This window comes from Elephas maximus, chromosome 26, assembly GCF_024166365.1.
Source record: "Elephas maximus indicus isolate mEleMax1 chromosome 26, mEleMax1 primary haplotype, whole genome shotgun sequence".
Lineage (NCBI taxonomy): Eukaryota > Metazoa > Chordata > Mammalia > Proboscidea > Elephantidae > Elephas > Elephas maximus.
In genome coordinates this window covers 27869456-27885658 of record NC_064844.1, presented here as the reverse complement: position 1 = coordinate 27885658, position 16203 = coordinate 27869456, and the positions used below count along the sequence as shown (strand labels likewise).

The 16203-nt window shown below is 40.1% G+C and overlaps 1 protein-coding gene across 4 annotated transcripts in view; it reads right to left on the bottom strand.

The window, feature by feature from the left end:
• FEZ2 (fasciculation and elongation protein zeta 2) overlaps nt 1-16203 on the bottom strand; it is a 64378-nt gene that overhangs the window by 31610 nt on the left and 16565 nt on the right. For all 4 annotated transcript variants that reach the window (XM_049870352.1, XM_049870354.1, XM_049870353.1 and 1 more), the window contains exons 3-5: nt 13164-13280; nt 10628-10769; nt 8677-8945 (exon numbers count right to left, since the gene is read on the bottom strand). In XM_049870352.1, coding sequence (XP_049726309.1) covers nt 8677-8945; nt 10628-10769; nt 13164-13280 — 528 coding nt within the window. The remainder of the gene's footprint in view (nt 1-8676; nt 8946-10627; nt 10770-13163; nt 13281-16203) is intronic.

Below are 16203 nucleotides of genomic sequence, written 5' to 3'. Positions count from 1 at the left end.
CAAATCAAATAATTTCAATTGAATTATAAAGCAATTATATTGTAAAACAGATCCAAGCAAATTAGAAAATACGAATTAGAGCAAACAGGTAAATATTTGAAAACGTCCTAAACACTAAACCCCTACTGTATAAGCACACTCTCAGAGCAGAAAGGAGTAATTTGAAGATTTTCAAAGTGGATCGTATCAAATAATTTTATTTTTGTTTCTGAAGATCTTTCTAAATTTTAATGTAATTTAGTATTATTGTTGCTGTGTGCCATCAAGTCCATTCCAATCATAGCAACTCTATAGGACAGAACAGAACTTCACCACAGGGTTTCCTAGGCTTTACCTTTATGAGCAGATCACCAAGTCTTTTCTCCCAAGGAAATGCTGGGTGGGTTTGAACCGCTGAATTTCTGTTTAGCAGGCAAGGGGGCATTTAACCATTGTGCCACCAATTTAATATTAACATGGAAACTAAGTATTGTCAAACATTTTCAAAGCCACTAAAAGTAAAGTAAAATAATCAATCTTGGCAATTTTATAAATTCCTTCCTGATACTTCTGAATATTCTAAACTAAGCCTATACGAATACAATTCCCTGGCATGCTACAGCCTTTCCGTGGACTTGTGTTATATTAACAATGGCCTCTCCAAGACAAAAATGGAGTCAAGAATGGACTCCTGGTAGTACATTAACTGTTGGGCCATGAAAATTCACTATTATCACCCTAAGAACAAGTAGCCACTGTGGAAAACAAACAGATAATGGTAAAACATCAAGAATTGGTAATGACATATACTTCTCTAGGCAATAGTAACTTTCATAAAATAAATTTGTTCTGCTTTGAAGTAACCCATGAACTAACTTTTTAAAAACAAATAATAAAAGACTAATAATGAAGAGTTTAAACCTATAAATCATTAAGTGATACATGTCTAAAATACAATGGACAAAATTTTATCAAAGATCGTCAATGTAAAAAAGTCATTAAAATGGTTTAAATCTCAGAAACAAATAATAACACAGATTTTAGTTTAATAAAAAACTTCTACTTTTCCGTTCTCAATAAGACACAGCTGAGAAAATCTGAAGACCAACAGCTCCGTAACGTTACCTCCCTGAGACCACCACCCTGGACGCTGCTGATGGAGCAATCGTCTCTCATGCCTGCCTAACATGGCCGGCGTAAAGCCACTGCCCTTCCCTAAAGTACAGGCATACGCCAATATCTGCACATTTATGCATAGCAGATTCTTCAAAATTAGGTCTGTCCCAAGTCACAGAGGAAATACGTGAGAAATTTTATCATTTTAAAACAGTGATAGGTGTCTTTTTAAACTACCAAAATCATAGGTCTGAATTTGTTTTGAAATAATAAACATTACATGTCCAAGCTTCTCTCCACCTTCCAATGACCTTCCATTTTACAGCTCTAACACTAATTTCTAGGAAATGCTCTTTGCAATAAATAAAGAAAGCAGAGCAATGTTATCAAATATCACCAACAAACTACACTGGAAAGGTGTTATTATTTACATTTGAATATGTGTATAGGGCAGAATTTATCGTCTCAAGCAGCACGGTTTAGAAAGGGGAGGGAATCACCTTTCCCAGTTCTCCTCTACCTTCTTTTAAAGTACCTTTTATCACTATGTATTTTTTTATACATATAGTGTGCCCAAGTGACTGCCAACACTTTCATTCTTTTGGTTTTTTCCAAACTCAAGACCACTGGCTTACGCGCTGGCTTTTGTCCCCTACCTACTGGGACTCTGACACACACAGGAAAAGGTCTGCTGCTAGGCAGGGTGCCTGCTCCAACTGCCTCGGAGATGGACTGGCCGAGGCGTCACCATCTGCTGGTAAAACTCAGATGGCTGGATTGGGGCTTGAGGAAAGGAACAACTCAACACTGTTTGGATAAACAAAGTGACACAATAAATCTTAGATACAATATAGTATTTTTTTCCATACAAACTCACTTACATGGACTTCACATTTTTTTTTCCTAATTTTCAATTTTACTAAAGTTTTAGCCTAAATCAGGCATTGGCAAACTTCTTCTGTAAAGGGACAGACAGTAACTAGTTTAGGGTTTGCAGGCCATACAGTCTCTGCTACCTGATCCTACCATTGTAGCACAGAAGCAGCCGCAGACAATATGTAAACAAATGGGCATCGCTGTGTTCCAATAAAACTTTATAAAGCAGGCAGAGGGTCGAACCCTGGTCTAAATTATCTTAGCAAGTGTACAATTAAAAAATTCCAAATTGAAAGGAAAAAGAAAAAAGCTAGGCCATGTTTTTTAAACAGAAGCCCCAAATTCAAACAGAACCAGGGCTTCAAACCAGTTCTGAATGGTTCAGTAATTTCCGAGGTCAATGAGGGCAGCGTAGGGTATTGCGTAGCAACCAAATCTGTAGGATTGAGACCTGAGTAGGAAAGGACTGCGCTGCTTTGAATGTGTGTTGCTCTTCATAGCCCCGCTAATAATCCAATCTCCCGCATCATGCTCCTCAAACTTCTGGGATTCATGGGGAGACCGGATTATTGGGAGGGCTGTGGAGAAAGACACACATTCCAAGCAGCGTGGCTGGCCATCAGTTTTGAGCAGGGCACCACTATTTGTTTCCTACTCAGGTCAAAGTCCAACAGGCAACAGATTTGGTTGCTATGCAACGTGTACGTTGCCCTCCATTACATCGGCAGATACTGAATCGTTCTGAACTGGTTCTAAACTCTGGTCAGAACAGATCTTTTAGGCTTAGATCTAGGATAAACTAAGATAACTGCAGAATGATCTAATAGTACCTGTCTAAATAAAAATAAATTTCTATTTCCTTAATGTCAGCTTTGGTTAAGATTACCGTATTTTTTGCAAATAACACACCCACGTAAACAACACACACACGTAACACTCATACCATGTTTGGGAAAACAACGTGTGAACGGGTTGTGCAGTTGGCAAAAATGTGTAACACATATGTTATTTGGGTAAAAAATATGGTAAATGAAAAAATATCGCTGGGCATTTTTGCACGTAAAAAGATAACAGAACAGATGGGTTCTTAGTCATAATATAAGCTAAGTGAATCATAAAGACAGATGGAACACATCTGTGAAAGAAATATATACACAGAAAGAGTATCTATCATCTAATAAGCCCCAGAGCTTCCCCATCTTTACAGTTATCCCACAATCCCCAAAAGAAATAAATTAGGGTAATAAGATTTCTTTTACAACACAGTTTCCTGTTTCCCCATTACGGACTAGTGACTGATTGCTAATCTCCCAAAATTGTCAGGATTAATTTTTTCAGATTAGAGTGACGTAGTTACACATTCCTGCTGGTGGTGAGTACAACATATTTAAACTCTCTTTGAAAGTTCAATGTGATTATGGCAAACAAAAAAAGATATTACATATTCCTATCTTCTCAGTGACAGATCTGATTAAGTAACATTTAATTCAAAAACACTACTGGATTCTCAAAGAGCTGTTGCGGTTCGCTGCCGTCGAGTTGGCCCCCAACTCATGGCCACTCATGCACAACAGAATCTGACCGTTGTGGTCTATAGGGTTTTCACTGGTTGATTACCAGAAGTCAATTGCCAGGCTTTTTTTCCTAATCCATCTTAGTCTGCAAGCTCCACTCAGACCTGTTCTGCATCACAGCAATTCCCAAGCCTCCACTGACAGGCAGGTGGTGGCTATGTAGAGGTACGTTGGCCAGGCATAGAACCCAGATCTCCCACATGACAGGTGAGAATTCTACCACGGAACCAGCACTGTCCCCCCCTCTCAAAGAGTAGGTATGTCTTTCTTCATCCATGTAAGTTTACTAAGGTACAATGCTAATCAGACAAGCAATAATGTCTTTGCAACTTCAGATAACTAGATAAACAGCTACTGAATTAAACATAACCTAGTGGACTTCAACTTGCTCATTTACTCATGTGAGTTCCCACTGAAATTCAATGACTTGGGAATCTGTTTGATATAGACAAAGACTGGAAAGAAAAAAAAAACCCCAAAAGAAAAATAATAATTCAAATACCATAAATCCACCTCCTCTGGGATTCAATCTCCTTTATACTAGAGTTTGAATTCAACAAACATGTATTAGATGACATGCAAAGTCTCAGAAACTAGATGAGGCTCTGAGGAGGCAATGGGAATGAGTCTTCAAGAAGCTTGCACTTTGTTTCAGAGACATTTAAGTCAACGCCAAAACAACTGGTACTATAATATTTAAATATGTGCACTCTCACAAATAAACAAATATCTCAAATATGACATAACAGGCAACTCACAAAAGAAAAAATATAAATGGTCAAGAAATCAGAACATTGTTTGCCTATCGGATCAGTACATATTAAAAACGCTGGTTAATACCCAATGTCGGTGAGAGGTGTGGGGGCATGATCACTCTCTTGCATTGTTATTGAGTTACTTTTTTAGAGAGCAATTTGAAAAGCTGGGCATTTAAAACCTTTTAAAACTACATATTTTTTGACCTAGCAATTCTCCTGGCTTCACAGAGGACCTAACCACAAGAAGAAACATAAGAGAAAATTCAATTTCAGGGAAATGATCATTTTGGTTTAACAGAATAAATTTCAGATTCCTACAACATATTCAAGGAGAAATGTCTGGCAGGCAGTTGGACATATACCAATTAGCAGTTACTCAGTTATACGCTAGTCTTGCATATATTATTTCATTTAATCCCTCCAAATCTCAAAGTAGTATGGCTCAGTGGCAGGACCAGGATTCAAATACAACTCTTAATCCAAAGTTCTTAATCAATATGTACTTGGCCTCCATAGTTTGGCACTTCGCAGAAAGGTTCAAGGTCAGGTAGAAACACATTTATTCAACAAAAATCTATTAGATACCTAATGCTGGACCTAAAGATACCAAGAAAATAAAGTCAAATCTCCCTTCTTTAGAGAACCACCATAGAGACAAACATTTGCAATACAGTATGAGAGTGCTAACAGAAACAGCAACCCCAAAAGAGGGAGAGAGGGGGGATGAGTCATTAAGAAAGGTTCTAAAAAGGAGAAAACAATGCTTCATCATGATTTTGAAGAATGGTGCAGTCAATTCAAAGAAATCCATGTAGGTCACCATATTGATCAGTAGACAGTGCCCTTCCGCCATCGCAGTCTCTACCCCTACCCCTCTGTTCCTCCAGATGCTAAAAAACAAGACACAGGGGATAAAGTTTTCTGCTCTCTTGAGTCTCATTTCCCAGTGAAAGGATCTAATTCCCCCAAACGCCCCTACAACCTGAGGGTTGAAAGGAGAGGTGTCTGCATCACCGAGCACAAGCAGCAGCAAGACAGTGACCACCCTATCTCAAACAGCATCACTCTTGACCATCCCACCCAGCCTTTTGTTTTCTGATAACATTTATTACTGCCTGAAATTACAATATCTACCCATTCTTTTACTTGTTCATAACCTGTCTTCCTCCTTAGAATGTAAGTTCTGTGAGGGTATGGGCCTCGTCTGTTCTATTTGCTATTGTATCTTGAACATCACCTCACACAAGGAAGACAATAAATATTTGCTAAATCAATGAATTTTGTTTTATCTTATCCAACATATAACGGATTATCTTCAAAATCAGGACTCAAATCAAGATAACGTTTCATTTGTATAAGACATTCAATATTTTCTTTAATATTTAATAACGTTTTCAAACTCTAAGGGCATTTTCTAATGCTCTAAATAGCATCCCTAAGGCCACGTTTTTTTTTCATTGTGGCAAAAGTTTAAAACAAACTATGTCCCCCAAACTAAATCCAAAATAGAATTTAATTCCATTCCAACCCAGACATTTCATTAGTGTATCTTTTGACCAGAGAACAAGCTAGTCACTATGGGTAATGTGTTACTCTAACTACATATTGCTGTTTTTGTTTCTATGAATCAATTCATTCCATGATTAAGGAAAAATGTTCAAGACCTGCTAATAAGACAAAATGTCTAAGGGAGGCCAAAAAAAAAAAAAAAGTGACTAATGTCATTAGAAAAACAAACAGCATATGACATGAGGATGAAAACAGAAGCTATTCTGACAGAGGCCACCATTTTTTAAATTAGTATCACTGATGATACTCATAGATATCAGGCCTTGGCAAAACTGCACCTACATGAAATATCTGGAAAGGCAATATCTTTCTGGAAGAAGCCCTGGTGGTACAGTGGTTAGAGCACACAGTGGGCTGCTAACCAAAAGATCAGCAGTTGGAAGCCACCATCCACTCCATGGGAGAAAGATGTGGCAGTCCACTTCCGTGAAGATGACAACCTTGAAAACCCTACGGGGCAGTTCTACAATGTTCTATAGGGTCGCTATAAATCGGAACCGACTCAACTGCAGTGAGTTTGGGTTTTTTTGTTTAATATCTTTTCAGATCCATTTATTAAACCTGTCATTTCACTTCAGAGCTCTTCTGAGTCACCTACCACTATTTCTGTCCCTGGGTAGCACAAACGGTGAAGCACTCAACTACTAACTGAAAAGCTGGTGATTTGAACCCACCCAGAGGTGTCTTGGAAGAAAAGGCTGGCAACCTGCTTCCAAAAGGTCACAGCCATGAAAACCCTAGGGATCACAGTTCCACTGTGAAACATATAAGGTCACCACGAGTCGGAATCAACTCGACAAAAACTGGTTTGGTTTTGGTACCACTATTTCTAGAATCCCAGATTTCAAGCTGCTGCGTTACAGATGAGATGGTCTATCTTCAACATTTTATGAAAGATACAGGGAACCAGTACCACAAACTTAGTATTGCCATCACTGACCTGATTAAAGGTCTGGGCATAAATGGTAGACCAAGAAGCAATTTCACAAGTCCAAACATTCTGAAAAAATTCACTGTTACATTCAATCTCTTTTAAGACAAAATAATGAGAATTCAATTAAGACCTAATGTTTCTTTGCCAATTTCTTTTTTCAATACAAATAGCATGAAAAAATTACACAATGGATCCAATCTACTCTAACTTTTTTTCCTTTTTTTAAATATGGGAGTTACAAAAAGAAGCCTTTAAACCCCTGTAAGGATAAACTTATGTTCCTCAGCCAAGTTTTAACACCAACAAATGAAGGACTTGCATATAATCCCTAAAAGTGGATATCCTGAAATTACCAACTGTGCTGCAACTTTTTAAATAAGCATTTTAGTTAATCGCACTCGTATAACAGGGCAATTTACTTAAATATGAAATGTAAACAAAAAATTATTTAATCAATACTGCCATTTCTCAAAAACATTTTGGTACCTCACATCTGACAATTTTTTTAAAGTTGGTTTATAAGCTGTGGTCTTTCCAACTGTACGAATGGACATTAATCTAAGAAAACCTCCATTTACTCCTAGGCAATAATAGTAAGATGAATGTGCTAACTGGCAAGATTCTTTTTGTTTGTATTAAGCATTCATTGATGGCCCAACAACCTAAAAACTGCATTCTCTTTCTAGGATTCCACCCAAATCTGGTTAACCCACTGCCCTCGAGTCGATTCCGACTCACAGCGACACTACAGAACAGTGTAGAACTGCCCCACAGGGTTTCCAAGGAGCGCCTGGAGAATTCGAGCTGCTGACCTTTTAGTTAGCAGCCGCAGCACTTAGCTACTATGCCACCAGGGTTTCCAAACCTGGTTAAGAAGGTCTATTTCACTGGTAAAGTCTATTTCCTTAGAAAAAATAAATTAAGATTTAATCAGAGACAGAGTTTATATCACTGCAAACCTTAATAACCAGTTTGTGGTCATTGGTATCACCCGGCTTTCAATACTATGAATTACAAAAGCACATTCTCTTTAGAAAAATGGGAACCATCTAATCTAAAAATAAAACTAGCATTTCTTCACATACAAACAAAATCAACGTGGCAACACACCAGGCCTCAACCAACCAAAGAAAAGTGCGACGGCCATGAGAGCAATAAGGAAATTCATCTCATATAACCAACAGTTAATGGTCATGATGAAGTCTGATCAAGTGAAATTCACAGGATCACTAGTGAAAAAATGAAAAAGTAGAAAACAAAGCTCTTTACACAAAGGGTCAAAGATTCCAGACTTGTTTTCAACAGCCAGTAATATTCTAGTCTGCCCAACACTGGGCCAAACAGCTCATGTCACGTCACCCCCGCTAACATCCTCATATTCTAACCTCGCTCACAGGCCAGGAGGAACTGGTTACAAACCAATCTGTGCTTTGTGGATCAGCACAGTTCTGCTACCTCTAAATGAGCCCCCTTTTAATTTCTTATTACACAAGAAAAAGAAAAGCATTCATAAGCCCACCAGTCAAACATAAATAATCACATTATTAACATTCTGACGTTCTAAAAACGTGTACTTGCTCTCGCTTCTTCTCTATAATACATCCTCTGTCTTCCCGTCTTCTGTCTACTTACTTGCCGCCTAAGCATCCCAGTACTGAATTATCCTGACATCCGTGATACCCCTCAGCAAGAAAACACCTTCCAAGGTGGCTGAGCACGGCGGTGGTCCTGCAGAGAACCTGTCTGGTGCTGTGGTTACAAGCACAGTGCTCGGCACACGTGCAGCCTGCCATGCCCTTGCTGGCCAGTGGACCAGCAACCCCGTGGACTGCGTTCCAGCAGGTGGTGCCTCCAGCAAAACATAACTTACTGTGCCGGGCATATGACTCTTCTCATGCTTGCCATTCTGAGAGCTGCTGTTTTTGAGTTTCTTCTTCTTTTTGGCCATTTCTTTGTGCTCTTTCTGTTTGTTTTGCACTTCAATAAGAACAGAAATGAAGCTGTTTTTCACTTCCTTTTCAAACTCTAGTTCATCTCGTAGGGCCAACTGCTGCACCAGCTCTTCAGAGTAATCCTTAATGGCGGTCTCAATTTCTTCCAGGAGCTCATTTAGTTCAGACACTGAGAGCCTTTTCACTCCTGTGACCAAAAACAATGCACAGTAGACATTAAGACAAAAATGCTTCAGGGGAGCACAACAGGGTGTTTTATACCAAAGAGCAAAACTCATTCTTAGCAATTAAACTGACTGGTCGTGGTCTTCTTAGGATCCAAATAGCTCTGGGGGCAGGTGGGCCAAGTCTCTTCTCAAATGACTGAGAAGAAAAGTCTAACAAAATTGTTCACTTGCTTAAAGCAATCATTTCATGAATAGCACCTCAGCAAGACTGAGAACGCTTATACAAGAAAAAGAAAAAACACAAAAGCAGGGGAAGCGTACAGAAGCTACCTGCTGATTAGAAACTGCGTGCAATTCAGCAGGGTTCTGGCACACTTCTGAAGACAGGAGGAGTCAGATTGAAAGAATTAAACAGAATACATATTTAATCACACATCCCAATGTGTGAATTTTTATTTGAGATTAGGGAAATGAAAGGGAAAAATATCCCCTGGAGGCTCCATTTCAGCTTTTTCTCAGCACTTCCCCTCGCATGATGAGTCCCTGGTTGGCACAAATGGTTAAGTGCTCAAGTACTATCCAAAAGGTTGGGGCTTCACGTCCACCCAGAGATGCCGTGGAAGAAAGGCCTGGTAATCTACTTCTGAAAGGTCACAGCCACTGGAAACCCTATGGAGCTATGGACCACAGTTCTACTCTGACACTTGTGAGGTTGCCATGAGTCACAATCAACTCATCTGCAACTGTTTTCTTCCCCCCCCCCCGCCCCATCAATGCAAAAGATAGAGACTCATCAACGTTACGCCCACATCTACAGCAGCATGGACAAATCAGACCACCCAGAAGAATTCAGCCTGTTGATCATCTACGGGTTGAAAGGAAGCCACGCAAATCAAAGTAGCACTGGAGCAACCCAAAGGGACTGCAGCAACCAAACTCCAGACCTCTGGTCATATCACAGAGACGAAACTAGGCAACAGCATGAGTTGAGCAGATAAGGACCCCATCACTTCAAGGGAAGACCAGCCACATGGCAAAGGCTATATGCATACTCAGTAACCAGCCTCATGATTACCGTGGGCTGGTTACAGTTACTCAGAAACCTTTCATGATAACCAGCTGCACTTTTTATGGCTCATTATTCTGATGTGTATCAAACAGATCCACAGTTCCTAAAATTCTCCACAGTTGCAGAGTAGTCAACCATGTGTACAAATAGGGGCTATGACAGACTAGATTCACCCACTCAAGATTTTCAACAAATAATTAACTAGTTGCTGTTGAGTCAATTCCAACGCATGGCAAACCCAAGTGTGTCAGAGTGGAACTGCGCTCCAGAGGGCTTTCAGTGGCTGATTTTTTGGAAGTAGATCACTAAACCTTTCTTCTGAGGCACCTCTGGGTGGAGTCGAACCTCCAACCTTTCGGTCAGCAGCCAGGAGCGTTAACTATTTGCACTGCCCGGGGACTCCAACACATAATGACTGAGTATCTATTCTACACTATGCATAGGGATAGGCAGCAGGGTTAAAGGTGAATAAGACACAGTCCCTGAGCAATGACAAAATTATGCCTGGAGTATTATTCAAGGGCCAGAGAAGGGTACAGCCTGTGAGAATCAAAGCTTTCTGGAGACAGTGTGACTATCTGTTCCATATACACAGTAAACACAAAGAGCATTGTTTTAAGTAGGGTTTCTTACTCTCTTCATAACTGCTTGTACTATATCTCTTAAGGGTCTGAATTTCCTGGGAAAGCATCGAAAGTCGATCGGACTGCGTGGGGGTTTCATCATCTTCTGGGTCCGGGGATTCCTGCATCATTTCTTCGATTTCTTCAATAACCTTCAAAAATATACACACCATTGTTAATCAGCTATGCATAAGAAAAACCATCTATCGGTAACGTGGCATTCACCTAAGGGAACTGGAATTGAAATGTACGAAATCCTCCATTAATCTACAGTGTGCAGGAGCAGGTGTTCTGAATAATCAAAATTTTCATCATCAGAGTGAACATGGCTCATCAGATTTCAAAAAACCTTACAAAGTACTAAACACAAAATTAAACAGAATATGATTTCACATGCCCACAATGATTCCGCCCCTACCAGATCTTACAGTGTCTGCGAAATAAATGGTGCTATAAACATACACAGAACTTACTCCATACATTCCAGAACCAGATCATAAAGTTACAGTTAAAAGAAAGCAAATAACAGAAAGTTTACCACAAACCACATGCAAGTGCTTAATCGAAAGTTATTTAATTAAACTGACATAAAATTCAGAAAATACAAGTGTAAACAACTTAACACATAAAGCAAGAAATCACCTTTATGACAGCAAAACTCTCCTTTAACAGTAGAAAAATAATTTCATATATTAATTCAGTGACAGTTAAAGGGATATTTAAAGATGACTTAAAATGTAGTAGCTTAAAGAGAAAAATAACTGCACAAAAGCAGGAAGTTTTCATAAATACGCCTGCTGTTCAAGCAGTAAGGAAATCTGCTATGATGTGCCCTGTTGCTCAACTCCTAAACAGCATCTTGCCCTGTTTCAGAGTCCAAAAGTGGAGCAGAATATAGAACTCAGTAAGAATTTAAAGGAAGGCCAGAAAACCATTTGATAAATAGAAAATAAGACCTAAGAGTTTAAAAAAAAAAAAAAAACTACTAAAGAAAATACAATTAAATAAATGAGCAAAATAATGCAAGCATATTTAACATGCTTTATCGATCAGCAAGCTGAACAGGTCCACAGTGAGGGAAAAAAGTAAACCTGAAGCAGGTTTATTGTTAATTAGTGAGAAACCAGAAACCAAGCCCCTTGCTATCAAGTTGATTCCGACTCACAGCAACCCTACAAGCAGAAGAGAACTGCTCCCACTGCAGGGCTTCCAAGGCCGTAATGTTTACAGGAGCAGAATGCCACACCTTTCTCCCGCGGAGTGACTGATGGGTTTGAACCACCGACAGACAGAGGCACAGCAAGGGTAACAAGTGCAAACGCCTTCCCCGCTCTTGTCCGAGCTGCCTCAGTCAGGCTGCCTTTCACATTTATGTCACCTCAGGATGGTCATTCCACGCCTTATCTCACGCCCCCTTGGACTTGCACCTGGGGGCAAATGCCTCCCTCTGCATCACCCCCCTCAGTACACCCGTGATCCCCGACCTTCTGGTTAGCAGCCGAGTGCTTAACCATTGTGCCACCAGGGCTCCTTAATGTGGGAAGATTTTCCAAAATAGGCCTAACATTGTACAAAGTACGATGACACCCAGCAGAGGCTGCAGAATCCGTTTCTCTAAGTCTTTAACACAGGGATGGCTTACAGTGCTATAACAGATTGCTGAAGGGACAACGAACTCTCAGGGTCACTTTGCCTGGAATACCATGCTACGCCTCAAGACACCGCCCTGATATATTATTACCTTGCTTTTTGCACCACACTCTTTGTAGCCTAGAACAATCCAACCACAAATATGACTAAAAAGCACTCCAATGACACGACAACAAAGGGGCATGCAGCGTTCTTCTTCCTGGTTTCTCTTTGATGTACTCTTCCCAACCTTGCCATAGTAAACATCCCCACTGACCTTGCCGCTGCAGCCTAAAAATGCCGTTTGGTGGAATTCACAATTCGAGTGGCCGTGGAACATTTTATTTCAGAAAGAAGTTGCATCACATCGGGACAACCCAACAGAGGTGGGAAGAGTATTCAGAAAACGGGAAAGCTGACTCAACTAGTTTAAAATGAACACAAGGCTGGCATTATCAGCGCATTCCACAAGAATAATGTTCGCTTCTTTCTAGGGTACACAAACATGTACTTCTAATAAATGCTAATGCCTTTTACCCAGGGTTTTATAGAAACAACATAATTTTTACAGGGATATATCGTCATTGGCCCGTGTCTGGCTAAATCCAAAGAAAGTAGGAAATCACAATATATTTTAGTTTAAGCAATAAGCCTCCCTTTGTAACTGGCCGCACTGTTTAACAATGCCTATTTTAGAAAATTTTCTCAACTAACATAATCCCATCTGCTTCAGATAACATATACTGGTTTGTTTGTTTTTTTTTTAATGGAAGAGATAGATACCTGTTAAGCCTACAAAACCATAAAACATAGAAAAATAAGTAAATTCTCACAGCCCACAATCTACTGTCACACTAAGAGATCTTTTTCCAGCTCGGACTCCCTTTTCCTTCTGTTGAGGGGTCTCTCCCTCCTACCTGATCTGCAGTGAAGAGGGGCTCCTCGCTGACACAGGAGACAATGATGGAGTGCATATCCAGCTGTTCTCGAAGTTCCTCATCATCTGATGTATCAAAGAACAAACTGTCACTGATCTAAAAGCCAAAATACACACTGTTAAAAACAGGGCATTCAGATCACAACGAAGTCAGTCTCCAGGAAAATGAGCCCGTGGAGGAAAGCATCTGACAAGAGCATTTCCTTGAAAGAGGAGAACTATTACAGTCACTGCCTTACTTAACTACAGACCAGGCCATGTGTGAAGTGCTGTACAAGTCCATCACCAGCAGAAACAAGAGGAACATAGATTCAACATAAAGCCACTGAGGCGCTGCATACTTCCCCTACTGCCCAATACACATACCTTCTTAGCTGTTTTCTCCCATGGCAGAAAGAGTGCTGTAAAAGCTGACTGAGAAGTAGGAAAAAATATGGTGTCCATTAGCACGTTGTAGTGACAGGAGTTACAGCAGACGGGGGGGCAAGGAGCCCTGGTGGCGTGGTGGTTAAGCGCTACGGCTGCTAACCAAACGGCTGGCAGTTCATAATCTACCAGCGGCTCCTTGGAAACCCGGTGGAGGCAGTTCTACTCTGTCCTATAGGGTTGTTATAGTCAGAATTAACTCCACAGCAAGAGGTTTAGTTTCTTTTTTTTTTTGGTGTTATAGGGGGCAAAGGCAAGTTTAGCAAAAAGAAAACCACACCTAAACACATCAGAGTGCAACTATAGAACAGCGGAGACTAAGATCTTAAAAGCAGCAAGATAGAAAAGTGATTCCCCTGTAAAGAAATAAATTTAATGAAATAAAGATATTATAATAATATAAAAAAGGCATGTTCAACAAAAAATGTCAGCCTTCAGTACAGATTACACCTCAACATAAAGGAAACAAAAATCCTCAAAACTAAGACCAATAAGTGATATCATGATAAGTGAAGAAAATACTGACGTTGTAAAGGATTTCATTTTACTTGGATCCACAATCAACACCCATGGAAGCAGCAGTAAAGAAATCAAACTATGCACTGCACTGGGAAAACTGCTGCAAAATACCTCTTTAAAGTGTTAAAAAGCAAAGACATCACTTTGAAGACTAAGGTGCACCTGACCCAAAACATGTTTTCAATTGTCTCAAATGCATGTGAAAGCTGAGCAATGAATAAGGAAAGCGGAAGAAGAACTGATGCCTTTGAATTACTATGGTGCTGGCAAAGAATACTGAAGATACCATGGAATGCCAAAAGAACAAAGAAACCTGTCTTAGAAGAAGTACAGCCAGAAGGGTCCTGACAAGTGAGGATGGCGAGACTTTGTCTTGTATACTTTGGACACGTTATCAGGAGGGAGCAATCCCTGGAGAAGGACGTCATGTTTGGTAAAGTAGTGGGTCAGCAAGAAAGAGGAAGACCCTCAAGGAGATGGACTGACACAGTGGCTGCAACAATGGGCTCAAGCATAGCAATGATTGTGAGGATGGTGCAGGACCATGCGGTGTTCCGGTCTATGGTACATACATTCGCTATGAGTCAGAACCAACTCAATGGCACCTAACAGCAAAGCAGTTAACAATCTCATAGACTGGTCTATGTTAAAATTCCACAGAAAACATTAAGATGGTTACTTGTAAACTAACTTCTAACATTCAGAGTAAAAGACAAGTAATCAACTCCTGGCAAGCACAATCTGTCCATGAGGGTCTCACTTAACCCTTCAGGTTGAACCTCTCTGCTTCTAAATAAGAATATATTCCAAACTTGAGGTCCTGGTGGTTCAGTGGTAGAATTCTCATCCTCCACGTGGGAGACCCAGGTTCGATTCCCAGCCAATGCACCTCATATGCAGCCAACACCCATCTGTCAGTGGAGGCATCCATGTTGCTATAATGCTGAACAGGTTTCAGCAGAGCTTCCGCACTAAAACAAACTAGGAAGTAAGGTCTGTAATCTACTTCAGAAAATTAGCCAGTATAAACCCTGTGGATCATAACTCTTCAATCCATAACCCATCTGCAGGACTGCCAGCATTTCATTCCATTGAACATGAGTCAACTTGAGTCAGGGGCTGACTTGACAGTAGCTAAGAACAGTTTCAAACATCTTGAAGCTGAACTGTGTTGGGGATTTTCTGTTTGTCCCACTACCACTATCTGCTCTGTTCTGTGCCTCAAGACACTGACCTTTACAGACTGCATCAAAAGATTCCCTTGACTTCTGGGTTCTAGTTAGGTCACACAATATTGGAAGGTACCAAAGGGAGGATGAGGGCTGCCCTTTATTCCACTGGCCCCCTCCCTGCCAAACTGCCACTGGTCAGCAGTGGCTCTTTACCAAAGACCACAGCTTGGCAATCTGCTCCCGTAAAGATTACAGCCAAGAAAACGCTACAGGGCAGTTTCACTCAGTCACATGGGGTCACTATGAGTCAAAAATGATTCAACAGCACCAAACAACAACAAAAAGCAGGAATTTCAGAACTACAGAGTCATACATTTAGGACTGGTAGAGAGAAATAAAAAGAAAAAAGCAGGCAAAGGACTGAAGAGGATCTCAAAAAAAAATACTCTTTACTCGAAGGGACAGGAATCTCTAAAGATGTGTTACTAAATCTGAAAGCACTTAAGTACAGGTTCTACTTTCAAGTCCTTAATTAAGTAAGATCCAGTCATGCGTTGCTTAACGTCCACAATATGTTCTGTGAAACCCACCATATACCATATGTATTACTGGTTCCAGGCAGTCCATGAGTGATGACTGTCCACTCTTGCACAGCTATAGTTACAAACCAACCCCCATAAAGTCTATTACATTAAAAATTCAAGGTACATACAATGGTTTGTAATAACAAACGGGCATGACCTTGCAACAGGCACCAAAACATTATTTTTATTCCTGTATTATTATGTTACAGATGCTTTAGTGTATCTGGAAGTGTTTAATTTTTTTTAAGCACAGAAAGGTACACTATATACTATACACTAAGAGCTTAGTCCTTAAAGTGACGTCTTTGCTTTTTAACAC